The sequence below is a fragment of the Dufourea novaeangliae genome, unplaced genomic scaffold (genome assembly GCF_001272555.1).
Source record: "Dufourea novaeangliae isolate 0120121106 unplaced genomic scaffold, ASM127255v1 scaffold8, whole genome shotgun sequence".
NCBI lineage: Eukaryota > Metazoa > Arthropoda > Insecta > Hymenoptera > Halictidae > Dufourea > Dufourea novaeangliae.
The window spans coordinates 12,133,064-12,157,487 of record NW_015373923.1 but is presented as its reverse complement, the minus strand read 5'-3'; the positions used below and the strand labels follow the sequence as shown (position 1 = coordinate 12,157,487).

The window sequence follows — 24,424 nt, the reverse complement described above, 5'->3', positions numbered from 1 at the left end:
CAAAGCGTACTGCTCATTGCCGCGTGAATGCGGCAAGATCAAACGGCTGATAAATAAAGGAGTGTCGCACCACTAGAATGCATCGACCAGGCCCGACGACTCGGAAACGGAATCCGGGAACGAGGAGGAAAAGCTAATTAGCAGGGATCGAAGCCTCGTGGCTTGATAAATGAACGGTCAATATTTGAATTAAGAACATCGTGTGCCATCCCCGTCGTCGTCGCCCACGCTTTTTAGTTCTCCATTCTTCCGTCCCCGGGATTCTTTGTACGGCCTTCGTCTCGACGAAAATGGTCGCGGGGACTTGTGACCGAATATCTCCGCGATATTTACACGAGCAATCTCGAGTCCGAGATAGCTGATGATTAATGACCCTCCTTCAGGGTTTATTGACGATCTGTCCGGTAGTCCACCTCCCATCCCTAGCCTGACTTGATCACTTTTCGAAAATTTGGTGCCGTGCGAGACTGGAAAGATATTTCTCGTTGACTAATGGTCGAATTGCATGAATTGGTAGGTGCTTTTTTCATTCTTATTTGGTAGTTGTAATAATAATAAATTATTCAGTGGGCAGGATGAAAGTTCCTTTTAGTATACAGGGTGTCCTATGGAACTGGGAGAAGTCCTAGGGTTAAACAAAATTTCATTAGGAGGAACTAATCGGTTTTGCGCGATTAATCAATTGATGAATGTGTCTGCTTTGAAAGTTGAAGCGTTTCAAAGATTTCAAGGTTACCTCTATTCTTTTAAACGCTACTGCGCATTGTTTTATATACCATTTAATGTAGTTTTTAACTCTCTAGAAAAAAAGTATTACTTGGATCAAAAAATCATTACTTGAAAGAATATTTTAACTTCAGTTTCTGAACAATGTAAAAAACATTATTTGGACTTATTTTAGCACGAACGGTTCTTTTCTATATCTTCGCTCGTGTTTGCTTATTTTACTAATTTTATTCTTTTAAAGTAATTATTTTTCGACCTACATGAGTACCTTAATACATTTTTGCAAAAAATTAAAAAATGTATGAAGACGAATAAGTCAATGATAATCACTTCCTTTATGTAGATGAAAAATATAGAATATCCGAAATAGATTAAACATTCGATAATTTCATTACACAGAGTTATCTCAAATTACATCTATTACTGAAAGTTTTAGACCCTCCGAAATTAATCGAGTTATTGAAAATTAGCCTTAATGGTCTCAGGTAATCCATCGGATTTTCTGTCGTTGAGTAGTTGCTCATCCAAATTTCATGCTGCTCCAAATTCTAAACAGTTTCATCACTTTTTAGTGTGTATATATATTGTTTTATGGTGCTTCGCTTTGTATTAATAAAGCATGAAATAATATTTTAAAAAATGTGAATTTTGAGGGTCTCGAATAAATTATTGTCTGTCTGTTGTTTAGTATTAGGACAAGAGTTAAAGGTGCCCATTGTGACATAGGTAAATAGTTCTTTTTAAACGTTTTTTGAAACAAAAATATCTCACTTTTATAGTTAATTTTTGCATATATCTCAAAATCAACGACTTTTTTTAGATGTGTCACTCTTCTGACAAACCCACATGCTTCTATATGTTCTTCCAGTGCAAAAAATATAGTTGTATACACATACATAAGACATAAAGGGAAATTTTTAATTCCTATTACACACATATGATATAAAAAAACATTCGCCGTTTTTTTCAACTTTTGTCAGTAAGAGCGTTTATCAAATTAATAAACACTAAAATACCGTAACCTCGCATTATTACATTGTAAACTTCAGACTATATAAATGCATTATCTCATACACAGTAATTTAATACGTAAGAAACAGCAACAGAGTACAATGCAAACAGGAATCCTGCAATCAAATTTAAGTAATCAATTTTAAAGATAACAAGAACGAAGGAAGAACGTGATTTAATTGCCTGGTAATCTAATTAATTAAGTAGAGTTTAACAACGGCTGGCCACATTGCTAAATGACTTTGACGAATTGCCTTATTTACGAAGTGGATAAATCCGTGTAGGTTCGACGAATCACCTTTATTTCTTAGAATGAAAGTTGACTCACGCACGTGAGACCATAAGGCACCACACAAGTACACAGTAACTCTATCCGATAATAGTCAGACAGTCAATTAAGATGACCGCCATAAGAACCAATTAAACGTAAGTGGCTGACCGGGCTGGCTCGTGTTACGTATTTACGATCTGAAATTATGCCCCTTTGTCGTCCGATCTCCCATTATTTGCCATACGATTTCTTTAGATTATCTCCTTAATAGCTGAATTTCGCTCGGACACCTATGTGTACACTTATGGAATCTTATTTTGCCGAAGAAACTATTAAGTAGTTTGGTGTACTCACTTGTAAAAGTAATATAATAGAATGAAAATTACGTACAGGCTGTCCCAGTTGAACATTACAATGCAATTGTCCCCCAAACTATTCGTTATTCCAGGCAATATTTCGAGAAGAACCAGTTTGTTTCGAGGGGGACATCTTATGATGGTCACAAATCTTTGAGTGGTTGTGCCTAAAAAATTTCAAGATGACATTTGTTTTTTTTCAAATGGACCCTATATATCGGTCTTTCAAAGTCATTCAAGATCATTTATTACCGTTCGAAACTTACACAAGTACTGCATAAGTAACGGTGTTTACGACCGAATCGACGAAATACTCCGGTGAAAGGAATCTTGAGGACGTTCAACAAAGGTAAGTTTTGAACGGCAGTAAATGACCTTGAATAACTTTGATAGACAAACATATTCAGGTCAAAAAACTCGTCATGGAATGATTTACATGTTTACCCAAATGAAAACATACAGGTCCGTTTCAAAAAAGTAAGGTCACCTTAAAATATCGAAAGCGTGTCTGCCTACATAAGATTTGAGACAATCATAAGATGTCCCCCTCGAAACAAAGTAAGTTCTACTTGAAATAGTTTTTGGAATAACGAATAGTTCAGGAGATAATTACGTATAAATGTTCAAATAGAATACCCTGCAGATTAAATAATATAAGATAACTGAATAATAGGAACTAAAAGTAATATAATAGAATAAATTGTTTATTTCAATATATATATTTTTTTCTCAATATTTCGATAGTCAACAATTGAGAAAGAGGGGGACCACACTACTCTGTTGAGAACGTGTCACGATATAATAATGTTCTTGTCAGTCTTTCCTTGTTAATCAAAACGTTATAGTATTAGGTTCCAGAAATGCAATTTCAGGTTCATGATGTCCTTTTTTTCTCTTTCATTCCTTTAAGTCGCATCAACTACAATAAATTATTAGCGACGACAATGTTCAGTTATATTGCACTTGCAAGTACATTTGTTTCTTTGAGGAATTGGAGCAGTAGCTGTATCTTTTTATGTTTGGACAATTTCTCCTTTAAATTGTAGCATATATTCTTCGTTTCGTCGTAACGCCGACTATTTACTGCAGTAAATAATTATGTATTCTATACGAGAATTTTTATGTTAATATCAAGTGCTTTGTATATAAAGGCTGTTCCGTTATGAAACAGATAAACTACTTTGGCATATTCGACAGGTTGTCTTAAGCCAAAAAGATTATATTATTTAGTATGGAGATTATATTATTTAGCAAGGTATAAGATCATAATATACTCTGCACGTGTTATGCAGAAAATCGCTGACCAACATATTGTCGAAACTTTACAGGGTAACAATTTATCAAAAAAGCACTATTCAGGAAGGGGAACTTTAAGTCAGGTACAGTTGGTCTAGATGAAAACGCATAGCACACCACTGGGTGAACAAAACTTTTATTCACTGAACCCTGTATTTCGTGACCTGCATTTTGTTAATGCTTTTTGACAAAAATTTTAGTTAAACGACCAACACACTGAAGACAATGAAAACAATTCAGGTCATATTGTTAGATCTACCAATAAGTAATCCACTATATTCTGTCAAATTCAATACTTATTTTTAAGGAAATCAGATGCCTATGCTATTTCAGTAATACTTATCCATATTCTCCAACGTTGTCGTCATTTTGAAGGACGAAAAGAATAGAAAGATGTTCTAAATTTAAATTGGATTACTAGTTTATTAAAAAGAAACAGCGAATTACTTATTAGCACACCTCATCTAAAACGCTGTGATCTTTATATTACCTATTTTGATAAAACTATTCCATTGTCGTTTTCAGAAATGCAAGCTAGTATCCTCTTACAAATTGTTAATGGTTTAATAGCATGAATATTGTAAGAATAATAGTCTACGGGAGCAATTATATGTGTACCGAATGAACAGACTTATAAGATTACACATCTATAGGAAATATTCTGGTCCAAAGTAATGACTTGTAAAAAGCCACATTTCATTTTTGGAGGAAAAAATACAAAATTAATTTCATTAAAAATGTATAAAATACTTTTCAAATTTTAATTCTAACATAAAATTTATAATCGTATGAAAAATAGTAGCTAATGGAACGTGTTCCACGCTGTTATTAGATAAATTTAAAGTTTTTCTATTCCTGAGCTTTGATTATAAACAAAGAAGAATCGAAGGTAGAAACTGTCGATCATTTTATCATCGAACATTTCGAGACAAAGCGTGGCAATTAATACCAATACATTCTAATATTAATTCATTCGATCACCAGTTTAATCACTTATCCGCTACTTCCGACGGGAACATAATGTTACATTATCGACGATATCACGCTCGACGGGAGGCAGAAATTGTTTTCAATGATCGTTTAAAGTCTCGCTTATTTTCCGGCCGGAACGCGGGCCGCACTGTAAATATGACGCGTATCGTCATCAATCGGTGACCTTGGTAATTAATCACCGTGTTAATCGAAACGTTTGCTTAATAAGTACGCCGGGGGAAAAACAGGGACGCGATTCATTTAGCAATTATTTTATGCGATGCACCCACGTAAATTCAGTGAAATGCGTCATGAAACAGGGCACACACACGTACAGATCCTGCGATCAACAAAGTGGAAAATTTCGAAACGAGTGGTGGCCGTCAGTAATACAGGTAATTTTGTGATTAATTGATGGTCAACAGAAGGAAGAAACCGATTAACGTTATAACGACCGGCTAGTTTCGTGAGTAACTTTTACCGGCTGTTTTTGTCATGAATGAACAAAATATGGTTTCTACTATGTACACAACCGACCCGAAGTATTCGGACACTTATACGATGATGCAAATTTGTGAAATATTCTACGGGAATTTGTAAATATTTCTAACACGAAATGTCTTTATTGATTTTTATTAACTTTATCCCACCAAAAGTGAGTACATTACATTGTTAGAGAAGAACGTAAGTGATATTTATTAACAAACTATTTTCGGTAAGAGTACCAAGACCAAAGTGGAATGAAAAGGTATACGAACATTATACGAAGTATTAATAACAGTTTGGGACACTTTTACGGGGTAGATTCTACGCACCAAATTAAGACGAAAATCACAAGTGACGTAGTCGCGTCCGAGGCTTCATTTTCAAGTTATTAATTGTTGAAAATACGGACAAAACACGCGTGAAATAATTTACCAACCAATAATATGAGGCCATAGTTCATGATTAATGGAGCAGTAACTCATTATTCTATTACGATATAATAAAAGTTACGGAATCAGAACACATGCAAATCACTTCGAATCAATTCTAGCACTCTACTTATATAAAATCTTTGTAAAATAACATTTTCCTCTTTGTTTATCAGAGTTGGTCCAATACTTTTGGCCAGTAGTCTACATCGCAATTTATTTACGTTCAACGACGCAAGAGATTGTAAACTCGAGTTCTACAGAAAAATTAAGAATAAGAGAACATGGTACGATTGTAAAATTTGCCAAAGGAAACTATTTAATTCGGCAAATAGCAGTAGAAATGATAGCCTCATTTATCGAAAAATATATCGTAACATTCTAATATCGACAATGTATTGTGTTGAGACACTTATGGACGGTAGTGTACATATGTAAAAAAAACTCAATAACCTGGAATATCTGAATGCTACCAGTAGACACACGCGACGTCAGTGACGCGTCACTAGTCATTAACAATGAGTTGGCACGCACATGTCGCCACTGTGGCGTCATAGGTCGTCATTGTGTTAACAAACGGATTGATTAACTGGTCACGTGTTATCGAACAAAGATTGCGTTTATACAAATAAAAAAGACACATTTGCATCTAATGTGTTCGCAATAGAACGCGTGAATTTCCCCTCGAGGAATTGGTTTTTCAGTCCCTTGTCGACCCAGTTTCTCAGGGGCAAAAGTGGTCACAAAACGAGTTTCCGGAAGGGTATAAAAACGAGGAGTGGTTATTAAATATACCTCGAAGGGTGACCAGAGAAAACGTGTCCGTTACCTCTTCGTTAATCGCACCCCACGTTACTTCGTTTACACGTGTTTCTCTCGACAACAGAAATGTCTTTGTACCAACGTTGGTTTACCAAATTTGTCCTAACACTTTTGAGACCAGAGACTAAAATGATTCTTCAGAGGGGTACCGAACTACATGAAGTCGCTTCTACGGCATAATAAACTTTCTGTGCCATTATGTTTAGAGACCATACAGTAAAAGTGATTTTTATGTCTTCTGGTAGCTAAAAGGCAGTTCTTTGACAGGACATAGTTGAAAAAGGGAACAACCTGTTAGATCTGAAGGTCTGGGGTAGGTTATAAGGAAATAATATGACAATAAGAAATAACATGACATGTAAAACTAGGTTTATAGAGAAATAATATGACAAGTCCAATCGAAACAGGGGAGTAATTTGATGTCCACGAAAATTTCAATATTAAAAACTCAATTTAAAAAGTTAAATGGCAATTTAATGGTACTCAAGAGAGTGATTATTTAAAGAATTTTTGTAAAAACCAAGACCGTAACTATAGTAATATTATCACAGTCAATGTTTTGGAAATGTTCAAGTGGGTGATTAATCCTAAAACCAAATAAAAATGCAGTGTTAGTAATATGGAATTGGTTGAGAATTGATCTTTAAAATTGTTCTCCTATAAAAATCGGGAAATGTGACTTGTCCATGTTCTTGTTTCCTGGTCATGCAATGAAACTGAATTTTCTTCCACTGAATATGTTCCCCTATCAGCGTGCTTAGAATTACGCACAGACATTCCAATCTCCAAAAATATTTTAGGTCGCCGAAAGTGGCTCTAGCGGACTGGATGGAGAGATTTTAATCCGACATGCGTGCCGAGCTCAATTCGCAACGAGAATTTTCATGAACCCGCGACAGAATCGTGAACTAGATCTCATTCGGTGGCAATTCTTGGAGAAAAATAAATGGCCAACCGGAGGTTAATTCTCGGAAAAATAATTGGCTCTCTCCTAGGTGAAAACGACGGAAGGGAGAACGGACAATAGTTTTCGTGGACGATAGCCAGGAAGCGAGAGTTGTATTGGTTTGATATATGAAGAGCCGAGCCACAGTGATAGATACCAGAAACTTTACAACTTTAATTTTTTCCCTGGGCGTGAATTTCGATTTTTAATCTTGACCGACCAGCTGGATACACCTGGCGGCTAGGTGACAAGAATTAGTGGCACCCACGGAGTCCTTTAGGCCGCGCTTTCTGCGATCCATCGTCGGCGACAATTTCCCAACTGGCGATTTTCATTCTGCAATACGCACGAGTGTAACGCAAATATGGTGAAATTCTGTAAAATGTCTGCCGCGGTCGATGCGTTTCCCAATAACTGTCGTTGAAGAGCGCTTCGAGGGGTTCGCTCAGTTGACTAATTGTTCGTCGACCAGAAACGTATCCCTTCTGTCGGGATAATGTCTTGGTAGTAGATATACAGTAATAGACAAATGTTTTTGAACGAACATCTTTTACTATGGTATTTCAATTAGGGATATTCCACCGAATCATTAACCGTGCGCGGTCTTTAAAATCCCTTATTGAGTCGCGGTGTACCGTTACGGAATTCCCGATCACTTAAGAGCAATTTCTGATCACCTAAATCGTATATTCGTATCTCACTCTGAGCTATCCAAATTTATTGTAATGTTACAGTATATATGAATGTAGTTCCAAACACTTTTGCATTTTGTCTCAGACTTGGTAGTTAGACTCATCAATTTCAGTTACAACATTCCCTAGGGGCTATCAATTTCTGACAGATTATTATTCTGGATTCAAAAAGTACGTATATATAATTATTGAACTTAATAAGAATGAATAAACTTTCATAATTCAATACAATTTCATTCAAATGTATTAACGATTTGTCACCACTGAGTCTTGATAACTTGTACCCTAAAACCGAGCTTCGATTTTTAATTATTCTTCTCATTACCAAAACTTGTAAACTAATTTGACATCGACAAATAACGTGTATTACAATCTGCTGATAGGTGAACACATTTTCTCGATTCGATTTTAACTATGGTTCAGTTTAATTTAAGGACTAGTAATATAATAGCTCCTAAAACAGTGTACGATGATGAAACAGTTTAATGTTGTAATAATAATAAGAATAATAATGTCTTTGGTAGAAGTTATATACTTGAATGGATACTTACATATATACAATATATAATCAAAAATTGACAAAATACAAAAAGGTTATTGCAATCATACGAATGAAACAACAAGAATTATGAAAGAGAAGGAAAGTCCGAGAAATAATATCGTTTTCTGTGTGCTGTGAAATAATTCGAAAGCGCTGACAAGCAATTACTAAACCGTTTCCGAAAACTAATTCCGCGCGAACAGTAATAAAGTGTAAAGGGGTTAGATTACCAGTGGTCCAGTTATCTGTGAGTCAATCAATTGAAAAACCAACTGCCGGTGATAGACAGTTTAGGACAGAAAACAACATTAATTGTTTCCGGGCAGGACCGCCGGTCGGAAATTGAACAGGCAGTTGGTCGATAAGCAATTTTATTGAATCGGGATACATTACTTCATATTTCACGATACCTATACAATATTTACGCTTTCAAACTGTTACGTGAACGCTTTGAAAACAATGTAACTTTGAACGAAATAACAAACAAGAATCTCAGCTGATAATTGAAAGTCAGCTAGTAGATCGATAGCTCATGTAAAAGGTATTTTTCATCTAGGTTAATCCTCCTTCTTTCCTTGTCTTATACTTAATCCCATGTAAAAGAGATTTAATTGGGAGTATTAAACCATACTCATGTTTACAACCTGCTAAGCAGTAAAAATCTGTTTATCTCAACAGAAATAGCAGAAAATGTGTGTCTCAATGGAAATTCGTCCCAAAATAGCTTCGACTCCCGGAAATAAGGGGTTCCCGGGATGATTTGAAATAACTCTTTCCTTAGCGAAAATGTTATCCGAGGCTTTGATAACGAGATATTAACAAAAAACTCCGACCAATCAGTACGCGAGTCTGTCAGCCGAGTTCCCGCAGTAGCGTTGGCTACCAATCGCAGCGCGTAGCCAACGCTACCGCGGAAACTCGGCTGACAGACTCACGTTCTGATTGGTCGGGGCTTTTCGTTAATATCTCGTTAACAAAGCCTCGGATAACATTTTCGCAAAGGAAAGAGTTATTTCAAATCGTCCCAGGAACTCCTTATTTCCGGGAGTCGAAGCTATTTTGGAACACCCTGTATACGTTGTACTGAAGATGGACCCTATAATTATACGGCTTGAGTTTGATTAACTGATTACGAATGTATCTTACTTATGCATATGTATAACTTAGGTACATACTAGATAACTTGTAGTAGCTACGGGGAGTGGTTGCTGACTAAGATCTATCTTAGATGTTTTGTCGAAAAACAGTCTGATGTGAACCAGAATCGGTCGGCTATCGTGTAGTCATAAACAGCTCCCCGCAAGACGCAGTATTACAAGTAACATTCCGTTTTAGCTTCTCAAGAAGATAATGATAGTAATTACCCGTGATTCCTTTGTTATACTCAAGTATACTTGTGTAGGGTCCAACACCGTTCGCATATCGATCCATTTTCTTAAGCGACTGAAACATATGCACTTGTGTTCCCTATGAATTTTACCATCACATTCAGACTCTTCCATTGAAAATAACATTAAAGTCCAAATGAACACATTCTTATGCTTTCCATTAATACAAATAACATACACGGAAGCAGTCTATGCATGTTCCGTCTACAACTGTTATTGCGTTTCAACGGTTTAGTGTAGTAAACTGCTCGCTGGCTAGTATCTGGGTTTTCCCATAATCTATTCTTTCCGATAAACGAGGACCTTTCTCAGGGTGCTTAGATCAAGCTGCTCGAACGTGGTAAACCTAGCCGTCGAACAAAAGTTTTCCTGGCGGTGAATTATTGCGCTGGGAACTGAACAATGGAGCCTTGTCTTCCACTCCTTTTCCAGGAAAAGTGTGCTTAGTCGGCAATGGAACGGAAGGTATGACGGAACTGCATAAGTAGTAATCCATTTATCAGGAAACGTACACAAATGTGTCTACGAAGAGAAATTAAATTGATCATTAAATTTACCCTCATTATTTATCGTATTCAGTTTATCTCAGCTTTCGCAAATTATTGGTCTCAATAAATTAGTCTCCTACCAGTTTGTGAACAAATTCCTTTATTTCATTTCTATAATCTAGAACAGTTCGAACCAATGAAACAATACTAAGTTAAAATGTAACAGGAATCAATTGCATGGCCTTCCGTTTCTACAAACCGTATAACTATAAGCATGTTATAGATATTTCATTTATGATACATTAGCTGAATGCATTGGCGGAATGCTTAAATTAAGCCTAACGCATACGGAGGGTTACTGTTCGTATTGAAGTAGTAGGTACCCAAGACATTGTAGTCCGGCTGGACGCCTCCCACAAGAGCCTTGTCATTCGAGTTGCAATTGCCTAGATTGAAGTCGACGAAATCGCTGCATTTCACCGCCCAGAAACCCACCTCGCTGTTGATAGATTCTGCGTAGTACACGTAGGAACGACCGTGCGAGCAGGATAAACTAAGCGAGCAACCAGGCTGTAAGTAACCACCATTCGCGTAGAAGTCAACGTCGCCGACCTGTGATTTGAAACCAGCCAAAGCCGCGTTTGTATGGATTGCTTCCACGTATCTGGCGTCCCCTTGAGACAGCTTGTTGTTACTATCTCTTTGCGGGAAGTTAGGAAGTGCCGGATCTAAGGCTGTAAAGAGGATTGACTTTAGACTTGAAACTCTTGTTACGTGGAATTCTGTAGACACGTTTAGTTATGAAAAACTATCAACATAGATGGAATTTGATCCAACTAATTATCAAGAATCCGTAAGGATTCATAGAGAGCTTCAGCAGAGATAAAAGCAAGTAGTTATCGACTGATTAAGGATCTACTGAATTTACTTTCCTTTTAACGCCCAGGCCTAAGAATCGTTATCTAAAAATTATGAGACTGATGTGTATATGTTGTATCTTGTTATTTTGAAGTCATAAATATCGATATTATATCGACTATTCTTTGTATTGTTTTGTGTTTTTTATTTGTTTTTGGAAGGAATACTTGAATTTCCCAACCGAAAACAATCAGATCTACTTTGCTGTCAGTGAAATTACGTATCCTTGCTGAAAAAAGTTTGATATTAACCGGCGATAGAATTTGATGCAGTTTTAAAATCAGTGTTGCACCAATGCAATATTGATTGTTAAAAAGTTAAATAGTCATTTACGTAATGCGCACTATACACTCAAATGAGAGGCAATTATTATTCACATTATACGTGGATCTTGTTGAGAAAAGTTCATTGTTCAAGAGATTTATTTTTTTAACATTGATTGCGTCCACATATATTGCGCTTAAGTTTTGGCCAGACCTTCTGACTGAAGATGCAAAGACAATTGTCTCGATGACTGAACCTGGATATATTGATGCCTTGGGACCTGCATTTCTCAATCAATTGGTACGTTTGAGGTACAATTATTTTTTAGATCAGGACTTGAAGTTTATTAATCTATTTAAGTATTGGGTTGGCAAGAAAGTAATTTCGGTTTTGTAGTGTGAAATAAAACTCATTTCTTTTATACAAAGAATAAACAGTAATCAATTATATATTTTCCATTTTGTTCAATGACCTTTTGCCATCTTTCTTGCAGCTTCATGATTCCGCGCTCATAGAATTTCTGGTCCTTATCAGCAAAAAACTGAACCAAGTGCGACTTAAGGTCATCACCATTTGTAAAAGTTTTACCATTCAAAGAGTTTTGCAAACTTCGAAATAAATGGTAATCAGATGGTGGCATATCAGGGCTGTATGGGGGATGCGACATCACTTCCCAACCAAGCTCCAATAATTTCCCACGAGTTACTAAAGATGTGTGAGGCCTTGCATTATCATGGTGGAACACAATTCCTTTGCGATTTGCCAATTCTGGCCGTTTTTCTTTTATTGCTTCATCCAGTTTCAATAGTTGTTGACAGTAAACATCTGAATTGATCGTCTGGTTTCTTGGAAGCAACTCAAAATACACAACACCTTTGTAGTCCCACCAAATTGACAACATGACCTTTTTTTGATGCAATTCAGCTTTAGATGTAGATTGTACTGGTTCATCACGCTTGGACCATGATCGTTTTCGAATAATGTTACTGTACATGACCCATTTTTCATCACCAGTGATGATACGTTTCAAAAAAGGATCGGCTTCATTGCGCTTGAGATGCATATCGCAAATATTGATTCGTTGTGTTAAGTGAATCTCTTTCAATATATGCGGAACCCAAATATCGAGCTTCTTAGCGAGTCCAAGACATTTTAAGTGATTTTCAATTGTTGTATGCGATACATTTAACCTCTCTGCAATCTCTCGAACAGTTATGTGACGATCCTCTTCAATTATGGCTTTGATTTGGTCATCATCAACTTCAGTAGGTCGACCAGAACGTTGGTCATCTTTGAGTGAAAAATCTCCAGAACGGAATTTTTTTAAACCAATTCTGACTCGTGCGATCTCTTATGCAATCAACACCATAAACTTCACATATCTCGTTGTGGGCCTCAGCAGCTTTCTTTCCTTTACGGAAATAAAAGAGTAAAATATGCCGAAAATGTTCGTTTTTGCACTCCATGTTAAAATTGACCCTGAACTAACAGCTACCAACAAAAATTTGCACAACTTGCTTCTGAAGTAACCTAAATGTGACTGATATCAAATGTCAAAAGGAAAAAACCATAACGCAGACAGGAGTCCTTCAAAACGCTTACAACGCTATCTATGTGCCACAACCGAAAATACTTTCTTGCCAACCCAATATATAAGTGACGTTATAATATGCGACCAACCATCCTGTTACAATTGCTAAATTTTTGTACAATGTTTTTGCATTAGTAGTCTCTATTGTCTCTAATGTACCTATATAGATAACATTATGCAGGGTAGGACATTTAAAACAGGGCATTTGAATAACTAACTTGGTTTGGATGGTGGAACATAGGGTTGGGGTTCTCGAAACGTCGAAACCCAACAAAGTTCCGAGTTTCGAGAATTTGAAACTTTGCACTTTTTTCATCATTCGGAATTCCCGAAACCCAGGTAAGAAAAAATAGAAAATCGATGAATAAAGAATCGTTCGTAGAATGCTCGGTCATCTGTTTTTGTTTGTAAGGTTGTAAAATATAAGCGGATTGTCAATCGATCGTGATCGTAGAAGTTCAGGTCTACATCATGTAATTCGTGAGAGCTTAATACGGTTTTCACAAATTTTATGTTTTTTTTTTATGTATTATAGAATTACTTAGTGGTAGCAAAAAATAGGAACTGTTAAATTATCGAATGTTAGTGCTACAAAAAGGATAAGTCAATAGATTGCTAAGATGTTTGAGAAGAGATGTGTATGCTGAGATTGAGTAACGTAAAATATACATATAATTATTTTAGAGGTGGTGTACTCACCGACCACATAGTTCACTGTGCCGTTCGTGTAACGGGCTGCTAGTCCGGCGATGTGGGCTCCAAGAGAGTGACCAACAATGGTCAGGTTATTTAGATCCAATCCTTCTGTCTGGAGAAGATTAATCAGGATAGCGGTGTATTTGCCTATCTTCAAGACGTTGTTACTGGCCCGAAGATAATCCCCATCTGCTATTGCGCTCCAATCGATAGTGATAACATTACAGTCGTCATGTTTAAGGAAGGCTGCAAACGATCGAGATAATGGTCTAGAATAAATGAAAAATCTTGGGATATCGCGAAATTGAATCTTAACTCTCCCTTTTGTATAATATGTTATGAAGTACTCAAATACCAACCCTAAATATATTCGTTGCGAAACGATTTGTGTTTACACACCAAAAAGACGACTATTATGAAAACTCTCAGAGTATGAAGTTTCTTTTTCATTATGTACAGATTTCGTTTAGTGGATGTTTTTATTAATATTAGGTTGAATGGTACCTTGCTAAAACGGCGAGGGTCATTTTTAAATTCTCTAATCGTGTCGAAGTTCAGAAAGATATCCTAAAAACGGCTATTTCTTCTTTTATTTTATTAAAGCCTTCTCTTTTTTTTCATCGTGACGTCTGTGTTACGATAGGCATGAGAAAATATGCAAGGCCTTTCACAAACGCAAGTAAAATCTCAAGGTCTATATTTCAAAGCGTCAATCGGGAGCAAAAGCATAAAGATTGGTTGCATTTATCGTGCTGAGCATAGCCTTGAAGTGACAGATAATAATTATTGCGTCTCTTAATTTGTAAAGTACAGCAAAATAATGATTTTAATATAGTTTAAAACTACTTCTGTAATATTATGAATATTTTGAAGCCTCTGGTACAGAAAATAAAAATCTGCTCAATAGTAGTTTTTATATATTAATGTCTAATTATAGTAATATCTAATTATTACCGTAACGGTAAAAAGGCAGTGTACACTCTAAGAAAATATGTGTGCAGCGTGCTGTGAATGATAGAGTATACCAATTTTGGTTTGCCCAATTTCCTGCAGGAAATTTTGCTTTCGACAACGCTACATACTTTAGAATGCCAACGACAGTGACAATGATCAAATTCAAACATTAGTTGAAAATAACCCATATCAAATCACACAGGAAATTGAACTGTTTAATAAATACATAGACAATAAGTTATTCACCAAAGTTTTCTTTTTATACGTGAAACTTGTCTCGAAGTTTCCTCAAAAAACACGGGAACGCATTTAAAATCTACCCACATAATATTAAGCTCTTGCGATATAAATATAAGTATTTTGCTTAGAAGACGATCATAATATTATGGATGCGGTCCATAAGGATACAATAATAGAAGAAGAGATGATACTCGAATAATTTTTGCATAATTTTTAACATTAACGGTACCCTCGGTCAAAATTTGTTTAAAACCGATTTTTTTGATTGTGTATTTTCATCGTATAACATCTCAAGAATGCCATTTCAGCGTGTCAGTCGAAAATTCGCAGAAGTACCGATTCTGCAAACATGTAAATCACCCTAACGCACCAACCGCATCTAGCACTCGAAAGATGAGATCCAATAGTACACTTAATCGTAAATCCAGTATATGAAAACTTTACTTCTGATGAATTTTTAACATGTTACATAGAAACAAATATTCAAAATTATAGTGAAACTTTCAATAAGCGTACGTAAGTGGAAGAAACGTTCTTAAAATTTCGGCCTGGATTTTGGCATGTGTGTTTAATGAAGGATGCAAACCCTTATTGACAACTATGGACTTATTGAGCATTAATATCAGTCGTAACGCTGAAAATTTTGTCATAAAAAGAGATTGGGAGCGCTATCGCGTTACCTACGGAGGTTTAACTTTGGATCATTCATTTTTTTTATAGAGTAATTTATGCGTAAAAATATCCGTTCTTTTTACATTCTGTTTAAACACATGCCAAAGATCACCGGATTCTTCTTTTGAAATAAAGATAGGTAGGGCGATAGCCAGTAACACATATTTTAAGAATATTCTTGGTTTTTTGACTTAAGACAATCCGTTCGCGAGTTTTGATGGCGCCTGACAAGACTTACAATTTCTACAGAAGTACCATGAGTGCTACATATTTGATGCAAAAGTTGACAAAATTTAAACAATAAATTTTTTATATTCTTCAAATATAGAGTAATAAATATCAAGACAGCTTTTTACCGTATGTTCCATTGTTTTTATGTAAATTCATGAACATCACGTACTTTTCCAGCGTTTTAACCAGAGGGTAAATATGAAGATGAATTTTCGAATGAAACTTACACTTTCTAAATGATACTCACCATCACGGACCAAGACAACCGCATCCTCGTTACTGGAACTTTGCCATCCGTGCGTAACGATTTTCGTTAATTTATTAGGATCAAAGTGACTATTCAGTAATTGGTCAACGTCATCTGGGACCAATTGTTCTGGTTGCTCCGCAGTGTCTCTGGTGTAAAGGTTGAAAATTGCGATGTTTTTCAAATCGTTTATTATTTGTTCATCGGATTCATTTTGACCTGCAGGTTGGTTACCATTTGCCACTTCATGGAATAAGTCACCTACAGCAGATGCTCCTTTTTCAATATTATCTATCCCTTGTTTGATGGCATCGGTGATCGAGGAACCTGCAATATCTGAATATAAAAATTGAATTACGTAAAAATGTAGTACATTTAGAGGACATAGAACAGTTTGATATTTTTTTACATTGTAGGCGGCATGCTTCCTTACTTCCACAGTTCTACGTACCGTTAGCGAGGTAATATTTATTGGTCCTCTCTTATGTATCTATTATATAAACGGAGCAATGGTAAACGTTAGGAATATAGTCAGAAAGAATGGTAGGTATAGAACATTGAATATTATTTTATCTTTGACTCTTTTTCGACCGTGTCTCGTTCTTTCGTTTCCAAGTATCTCCCTTTGCTTTAAGAATTAGAGAAACCTGGCAACTTTTCCGAGTGTTCGAACAGAACCAACAGTGAAGAAAATATTAACCTATAATATGATATGAGAATAGTTAACTATAATTTAGTGTGTCAATAATTGAAACAATAATTTAAGAAAACGAACGGTCCAGAATGATGCCATGATAAATTCTTATTTCGGTTAAGAGTCAGAATTAGTATCTTTACCGTTGACGCTGCATATAAGCAGGAGGTTAAACAAGACGAATGTCTTCATGTTTGAGACGAATTTGCTGGTAGTACCGATTTGTGGTTCGCTTATAAAGGCATCGATCGCCGAAGACAATCTATCAGTTGAAACGGAAGGGAAAATTTCGTATGCCACTTTTTAAATTGCCAACAGATGGTACGTGATAATGAAAAGGAAGACGTTTGAATAGTGTTGCACCTGATTAATTGGCCAATTATGAACAACCTTCAGAAGTCTAGTTCGTACAATGATGAGATGCGTAATGGATGGCGTAAACTTAATTCAAATATGAACAATGGTTAATAGTGATGTGACTGCATTAATCGAGATACTCTGTGTACAATAAAAGGATTTACGATCGTTTAAATATTGTTCGCTGGAAGTCCAGAAAAATGTTCCTTATCTTGTGTATTCGAAAGAATGGCCTTGGGCATCGACGCATTCAGGCACGAATGGCTCATTCTATCTCTGAATGATAATTCTACTTTCTCGAAAGCACGAACCACATAATCGAGAATCACTAAATGATAAAAACATACGACATTCAAGCGTTCGAGTTCTGGAAATCTTTCACGGTGAAACCGAGCAGCTGCCCTATAACTTTGCCAACACTCTCTCAAAAACCAAATTCATATCAACAATTTCACTAGGCGTATCATCTGCCATCACAAATTGAATTGCTACCAAAACGGAGAACGCGTGACGTTAGTCACAATAACTCTGATTGCTTCAAACCAATTACAGTGTAATGTCGTAGCATCAGATATTCCATGTTTGTAAATAAAAATACAGATGTCAGTTGGCGTCACGTTTATGAACGTGTCGACAAATTTCTACGTCGGAGAAATTCTTGTCACCATTCAACAAACTAAGATCAAACGACCGTAAATGACGTTGAATGACCTTAAAACACCAACGTATCATGGATCAGTCAAATCAACTCGGGAAGGGCTGTATGTTCAGTTAAACGAAAGTATACATATAGTTCCAATAAAGAAAATCAAAAGTCAACACAAAATCTGTATCAACAGCTTAAAATTCAGAAAATTCATTTTACTGGTTAAATTACATTGGCATTTTTGTTTATTACTATCGGTAAATGTACAATAATTTATTACTGAATACTCAGTTCGGTAGATTAATAACATGTATCTGTTAACAGTAATCTAAGACTGCACATAAAAGAAGCTGTAAGTGCCATAAGTTTAATCTGTGCATTCAACATTTTTTATGTCCACTCTGTAATTGTTGCTTCAAGATGAGATTTATAATGCGGATCTTGCGCACGCCACGGACGGTGCTGTGATTTCGGAAAACATTTACCTACTCATGATCAACGTTATTTTTTTTAACAATTTATTGGATACATCATCGCTTCTTTGTTCCACTTTTACAAACGTAACCATCTAAATATCTCCGTTATTTTTTCGAGACATTTTCAAAAAACATGTGGCACATTGATTCACAAATTCATATACAAACGTAATAGTAGATGTAATTGAGAGCTCTTCAGATGAAAAAACATTCCGACCAAATAATCGAAACGGTAATGTTATTAAAGTCATTGAATTAGTTTCTTATATTCATATAAGGATATCAAAAAAAGATATAGGGTAATATTTGAAAAAACAACAGCGACTTTGAAATCTTCTTAAAACAGAACCTTGAGAAAAATATTCTATCTTATGAGTGCCTCTGCAGATAGTGTCATTTTCTTCTTAGGAGTTTTTTCATACAATGACAATTGACATGCAAGGAACCTTTTATCGACTCTTTTCAAACAGGCGATGCATGATACCTAATGTCCTCGACGACATTTAAGTTTGTCTGCGCAAAACTCAGAGCCAAGTAATTGACATATTACGTAAATATTTCTCATACAATAATGAAAATATTGTCAGTCATGTGGGTTTAATAATATTTAAGAGGCAGAACCAGTTATGAACGAAAGAAGAAAATAAAGAGTTTGTAAATAGAACGTATGAAATGGTAAGTAAGTTACTATAACAATTGCTCGATTTCAGTAAATGTTCACTTTTATAAACAAACATTTGTTTTCTAATTTCATATAAATATAAAACGTTTATAATCTTATACGAAACTTTTTGTTATCATTTTTCGTATGCAGAGAAGAAGACTGTATCAAAAGGAGGAGATGTGTACTTTGAATTGAATAACCTATGGTTTTCTATCGTTTCTGTTTCAAATATGTACTATACATATATCTGAAAATACGAAATATTTTGGTCATTTAAGATAACTTCTTCAACAAATGTGTACATACATGTATTGCACATAATTTATATGCTCAACAGAAAGGAGCAGTTTTTACTAAAAAATGATAAGAAACATACGTTTTTTAAAGAATCAAATTGTCTATAAAGGTACATACAACATTTTACAAATTGTTCCCCTGAGTGTATCATGAATGGTAACAAGTTAGTGTATCGATGGAAGCACTGCAAGCCTTTAAACATATGTTAATATTTGAATAAAAAATTATACGAAGCAACAATGAAATAGCTGTAGCCAATTACAATAAATACTCAGATTGAATCGATGTACGCGTAATTCTTGAGAGCAAATTGATCTCAACTTTCTCCCATTTACGCGTGCTTCGACTATTTTTTATCTCAAATTAGATAAGCGGTTGCTTCCTGACTCTGACTTTATCATAGTTGACCGACTATTTGTATACGTATTTAGTAGTGTTTTTTATGCAACACTCTTCGTACATATGCATTTCTCGTATCTCAACAAGACAAAGTTATGACGTAAAGAAATTCGTCGGTATAAGTTATTCCATATTTTCTCTATTTCAATGTACAGTAGACTCACGTTAAAGTAGCGCACGTTCAAGTAGCGGTAGGAACGCCCCGGATCACATGCATCATTCACACACGTGTGCGCAACTCGTTATCGGTTGCCTTCTGTGACCAAAGTTCCGATTCAAATAGTGGATCGGCCGAACTGCCACGAGACTCTGCGTGCCCATTGGCTCACGTTAAAGTAGCGTTTCCAGGAAAGTCCCACCTCGAGAGCCCCGGCAGCGCTACTTTAACGTAACTCTACTGTAATTAGTACTTGCGACGTTGCATGCTTATTCTCATTTAAACTGCATTTCATGTTGATTTAACGGACGAAAACTATCGACCTAGGATAGATTTAGGACAGTTTGTTCGACCAGAGTGAGGCCAAAAATATTTCACACCGAAAATTCCTATCAATCCTTTCATTCTAGCTCGCGAAGCTGTGCACATAAATTGTACGTCAATTTTACTACCACATTTTGTCTCTTCCATTGAAAATAGCATTACATTACTTTTCTATGAATATAAATGTCGAACATATATGATCTTTGTCAGTTTTCAAGCGAGCTCGAGCGGGTACCCGAGGCATACGAATGTTCGGGTAGCTTAATCGTTTCGAGTAGCTTGATCGTGTTGGGCCAGCTCGACATATTCGGGTAAGATCGGCAAAATTCGGCAAGGCTCGGACGAGTTCTTCCGATATTCGAGATTCGATTAAAACATTCGTGTATTAAGCCCAAGTAACGGCTGGCAACTGTCTCTGTCCATGTCCCACCTGAGTTGTCATCACCTCCCTCTTTTTTGTATGTAGTTACTAACTCGATCTGTTGGATGAGGTATAGATAGACCTTAGATTTTTAGCAGAACATTTTTATTAAGATATTTATACAAGTACGTAATTTCTTCTAAGTGAAAAATAATAACAAAAGGTCTTTTAGTACACATGCTCGTTCTTGTTTTATACAAACATCACCTATTATGAATAGTAATCGAATCGCATGAACTGGAAATTCTATACTGGAATTGATCTGACTTCGTCAGTACACAGTGAACTCGATCCCATTACTACTAGATACGAAAACACAATGCATATTCCTGCTACAATACAATCGATAACTGATTGCGATGAGTCAGTTTACAATGGCCCTTTCGCGTACGGGGCCTTATCGTTTGTGGTCAAGTAGTAGCTGCCCTTGACATTGTAATTCGGATTGACGCCACCCATAAGAGCCTTGGCATTCGATTTGCATTGGCCTGTGGTGAAGTCGAGATAATTGCTGCATTTCTCCGCCCAAAAGCCCACCTTGGTGTTGATAGATTCTGCGAAGTATTCGTAGGCACGTGCGTGCGAGCAAGTGACACTGGGATCCAATACGCAACCAGGTTGCACTGAGCCGCCATTCGGGTAGAAATCACTATCTCCTAACGTAGTTATGAAACCAAGGAATCCTCCGTTCGAGTGAATCACCATCACGTACTTCCCGTCTCCGCGAGAAACCCTGTTGTTAGGGCCCTTGGTAAGGAAGTTCGGTTGGGCCGGGTCCAAAGCTGCAAACAGATCGACATTAGACTGAATAATCTGGTTACAAGGAGTTTTCTGGAAACGTTTAGTCTGAGTAGCTATCACCACACGAGGCCTGTCAGAAAAGTGTACCTATTCATACCCTAGAAATTTGTATTGTCAAGTTACCTGCAAATCAACATTATACACTTCGTGATAATACACTTGGGAAGACACAAACAGTTGGAGACGTTCTTTCCATTTCTTGAAACAGCGCTGAAAGCGCACAATTTATAGGATGTTATCCATAATTCCATAAAGACGTCCTTGACGTTGGTTTCTTATGTTTGGGAAAAAAAAATAGTCACACAGACTCAAATCACGGGAGTAAGGAGGCTGTAGTATCACAGGCATACCATTTTTTGACAAAAATTCGTTTACAGGGACTTTTCTGGAATGCTGCATCACGACAACGCTCAATATCATACAACACTCTCTGTGAACGAGTTTTTTTAGTCAATAAGGTTATTTCTGTGATTTCCCAGTCCTCTTACTACCCTGATCTGAGTCCACGTGACTTCCTAGTCCCAAAAATCGAAACTCATCTCAAGAATCATCATGTTCGAAGTGTTGGAAACATCCAGTAGAAACACTGTTTCAAGAAATTTGGACAGACGTCTCTAGTAGTTTGCGACGTCCCAACATCCTGTATGTCGTTTTTCGACTACAGTGGACTCTAACTATATTGCCACTAAACATATTGCCACGCAAGGCACTTCCCCTTCACGCGTACTTTCTTGCACCGAAATTCGCTCTCCCACCACGTTGCGTACGCCGGCGCACCAGCACGATCCAGCTTTTACGCAGGCGCTGAGGCCCAAGCTATGATGATAGAATTTAGCATGGACGGGGGGTCTGAACTCATTGCCATTTTACTCCCCTACAGCCCCGATCATAGCAATATGGTTAGAGTCCACTGTACTAACATAAATGTGAATATATGCTGAAAATCTATGAAGCGCATAAAATACAGTTTTTTGAAACCGTGTTTTTACAGTCATCATATTTTTGTGCAGAGACATCTCTGATAACAATCTCTAGTTTACCCATGTTGGTAACCTTATATTATTAAGTACAATCTGAGAAGAAATGTCACACGGTATCCACAAATTTAAACAAATATTTTTTTAAGTAAAAAAATTGAATTAAATCCTTGCAGGAATAAAATGTCGAAGAATGTTCAAATCTGTTCAAGCATGTCTAATCAAACCGTTGGAATGTTTACTATATTACTATGATTATACTTACCGGCAACGTAGTTCACTGTGCCCTGCGCGAAACGGGCTGCCAATGCGGCGACGTGAGCTCCAAGAGAGTGGCCGACAGTAGTTAATTTGGATAAATCCATTCCTTGTTTGTGAAGAAAATCAATCAAGGTGGCGGTATATTTGGCTACCATCTCGACGTCATTACTGGCTATAATATACTCCGTCTTTGCTATTGGGCTCCAATCGACGGTAATGACATTGTAGTCACCATTTTGAATGAAAGCTGCGAATGATCGATAGAAGGTACGTGAAGCAATGATACATTTTTGGAGCTCGTAATATTTAAAATTATCTCCTGCACTTGTACAATACGTCATGGAGAACTTAAATACCATTTATGAATTCATAGCGAAATAAGTTGCAAGTATGCATTAAAAATGTATATTTTTCAACTATTTTTGTATTATTACGGTCTTACAAAACGCATGTAAATTAAAATAAGGAGTTAGCAATGGAAGAAATTTTTTACTTGAATGGTTCGTAAAATAATTTAGATATTACAAACATAAGCCATCGTCATGATGAAATTTGAAAATGCTAATCAATTTTCGAAAGATTGTTTATTGCTCAAGTAATACATACCATCGCGAATCACGACGACCGCACGGGACTGTGCAGAATCTCTCCATCCGTGAGTAACGATTTTCGTTGGTTTCTTGGTATCAAAATGGCTCTTCTTTAATAGGAAAAAGTTATTCGGGACCAAGTGTTCCGGATCTTGCATGGTGTTTCTGGTGTACAAGTAGAACTGTACGAGGTTTTGCACATTCTGCTCTCTTTCTGCCTTAGTTTTAGTAAGACCTACAGCATTCTCCAATGTGTCACCTATCTTAGGCGCTCCGTTTTCAGTGTCCTTTAGCACATTTTCGATCTTAGCAGCGAGCGAAAAACCTAGTATGTATTTAATAATTTAATTTCATACAAATGTATTACATTCACGTGATTATCTGTATAGTGCAGGGTGGGCGATTCAAAATTACCGCCTTGAATATGTCTGGAACTATAGGAGATAGCTACCATTACTCATAATTTACTCCGCATAATCATTTTACATTCATATAAAAATGTTCTATTAACGTTATTGTAAGGAATGCAATTAGGTAACTTCTTTTTGAATTACCCCTTTCCTTTTTTGGCGTGTAGAATCCACCTTGCGAAAGTGTCCCACATTTTGATTAACACCCTGTATGTTATGAAGATCAATGTCCTGAATAATTTTTATACGAAGTTTCGGTTTTGATTGGACTCGTTGGAATATCGTGTAAGGTACTGAAGGTATCAAAGAAATGTTCTTACAAAAATTGTTTGGTATTAAGGGCGACATAGTGTGGCATGAATAATTTTTTTGTGAATAGAGTCATGGGAGGGGATTTGAAGGTTAAGTTACTATTTCCAAATGGAGTACTGTATTCTTTTATTCACAATATGACACCGTTTGGTGAGCCGAGTTCAGCGATTTGTACACGTTTTGTGATCATGTAGATCTCACTCCTTCGAATTTCACCGACGTCAAATTTCACTAATTTACGACTATTCGAAGATAGTCACCAATTTAGTTCCTACCACACCCAATGATCTTATATGGAATATCGTTGAATTCATCTCACCAAACGTTACCATATTATGAATAAAAAATTGTAGCATTCCTTTTAAAAGAATTAACTTGATTATGAAATTTCTCCTACTATTC

At 36.3% G+C, this 24,424-nt stretch overlaps 2 protein-coding genes across 3 annotated transcripts; both read right to left on the bottom strand.

Moving 5' to 3' along the window:
- Nucleotides 1–10,566: 10,566 nt before the first annotated feature.
- Nucleotides 10,567–17,124, bottom strand: LOC107194669 (pancreatic triacylglycerol lipase-like). Of its 2 annotated transcripts, none has more exons than XM_015584320.1 (4): nucleotides 17,074–17,124; nucleotides 16,237–16,572; nucleotides 13,896–14,138; nucleotides 10,567–11,157 (listed from the first exon to the last, which is right to left on the bottom strand). In XM_015584320.1, exons 1-4 carry the CDS (start codon nucleotides 17,120–17,122, stop codon nucleotides 10,751–10,753), a joined length of 1,035 nt encoding a protein of 344 aa, XP_015439806.1. In that variant the 5' UTR covers nucleotides 17,123–17,124; the 3' UTR covers nucleotides 10,567–10,750. The 2 variants fall into 2 exon arrangements, with proteins under 2 accessions (XP_015439806.1, XP_015439807.1); XM_015584321.1 differs by having other exon boundaries at nucleotides 16,237–16,563; nucleotides 17,074–17,123.
- Nucleotides 17,125–20,814: 3,690 nt separating this feature from the next.
- Nucleotides 20,815–23,754, bottom strand: LOC107194632 (phospholipase A1-like). The gene is made up of 4 exons (XM_015584279.1): nucleotides 23,715–23,754; nucleotides 23,317–23,625; nucleotides 22,715–22,957; nucleotides 20,815–21,453 (listed from the first exon to the last, which is right to left on the bottom strand). Exons 1-4 carry the CDS (start codon nucleotides 23,752–23,754, stop codon nucleotides 21,041–21,043), a joined length of 1,005 nt encoding a protein of 334 aa, XP_015439765.1. The 3' UTR covers nucleotides 20,815–21,040.
- Nucleotides 23,755–24,424: the final 670 nt, after the last annotated feature.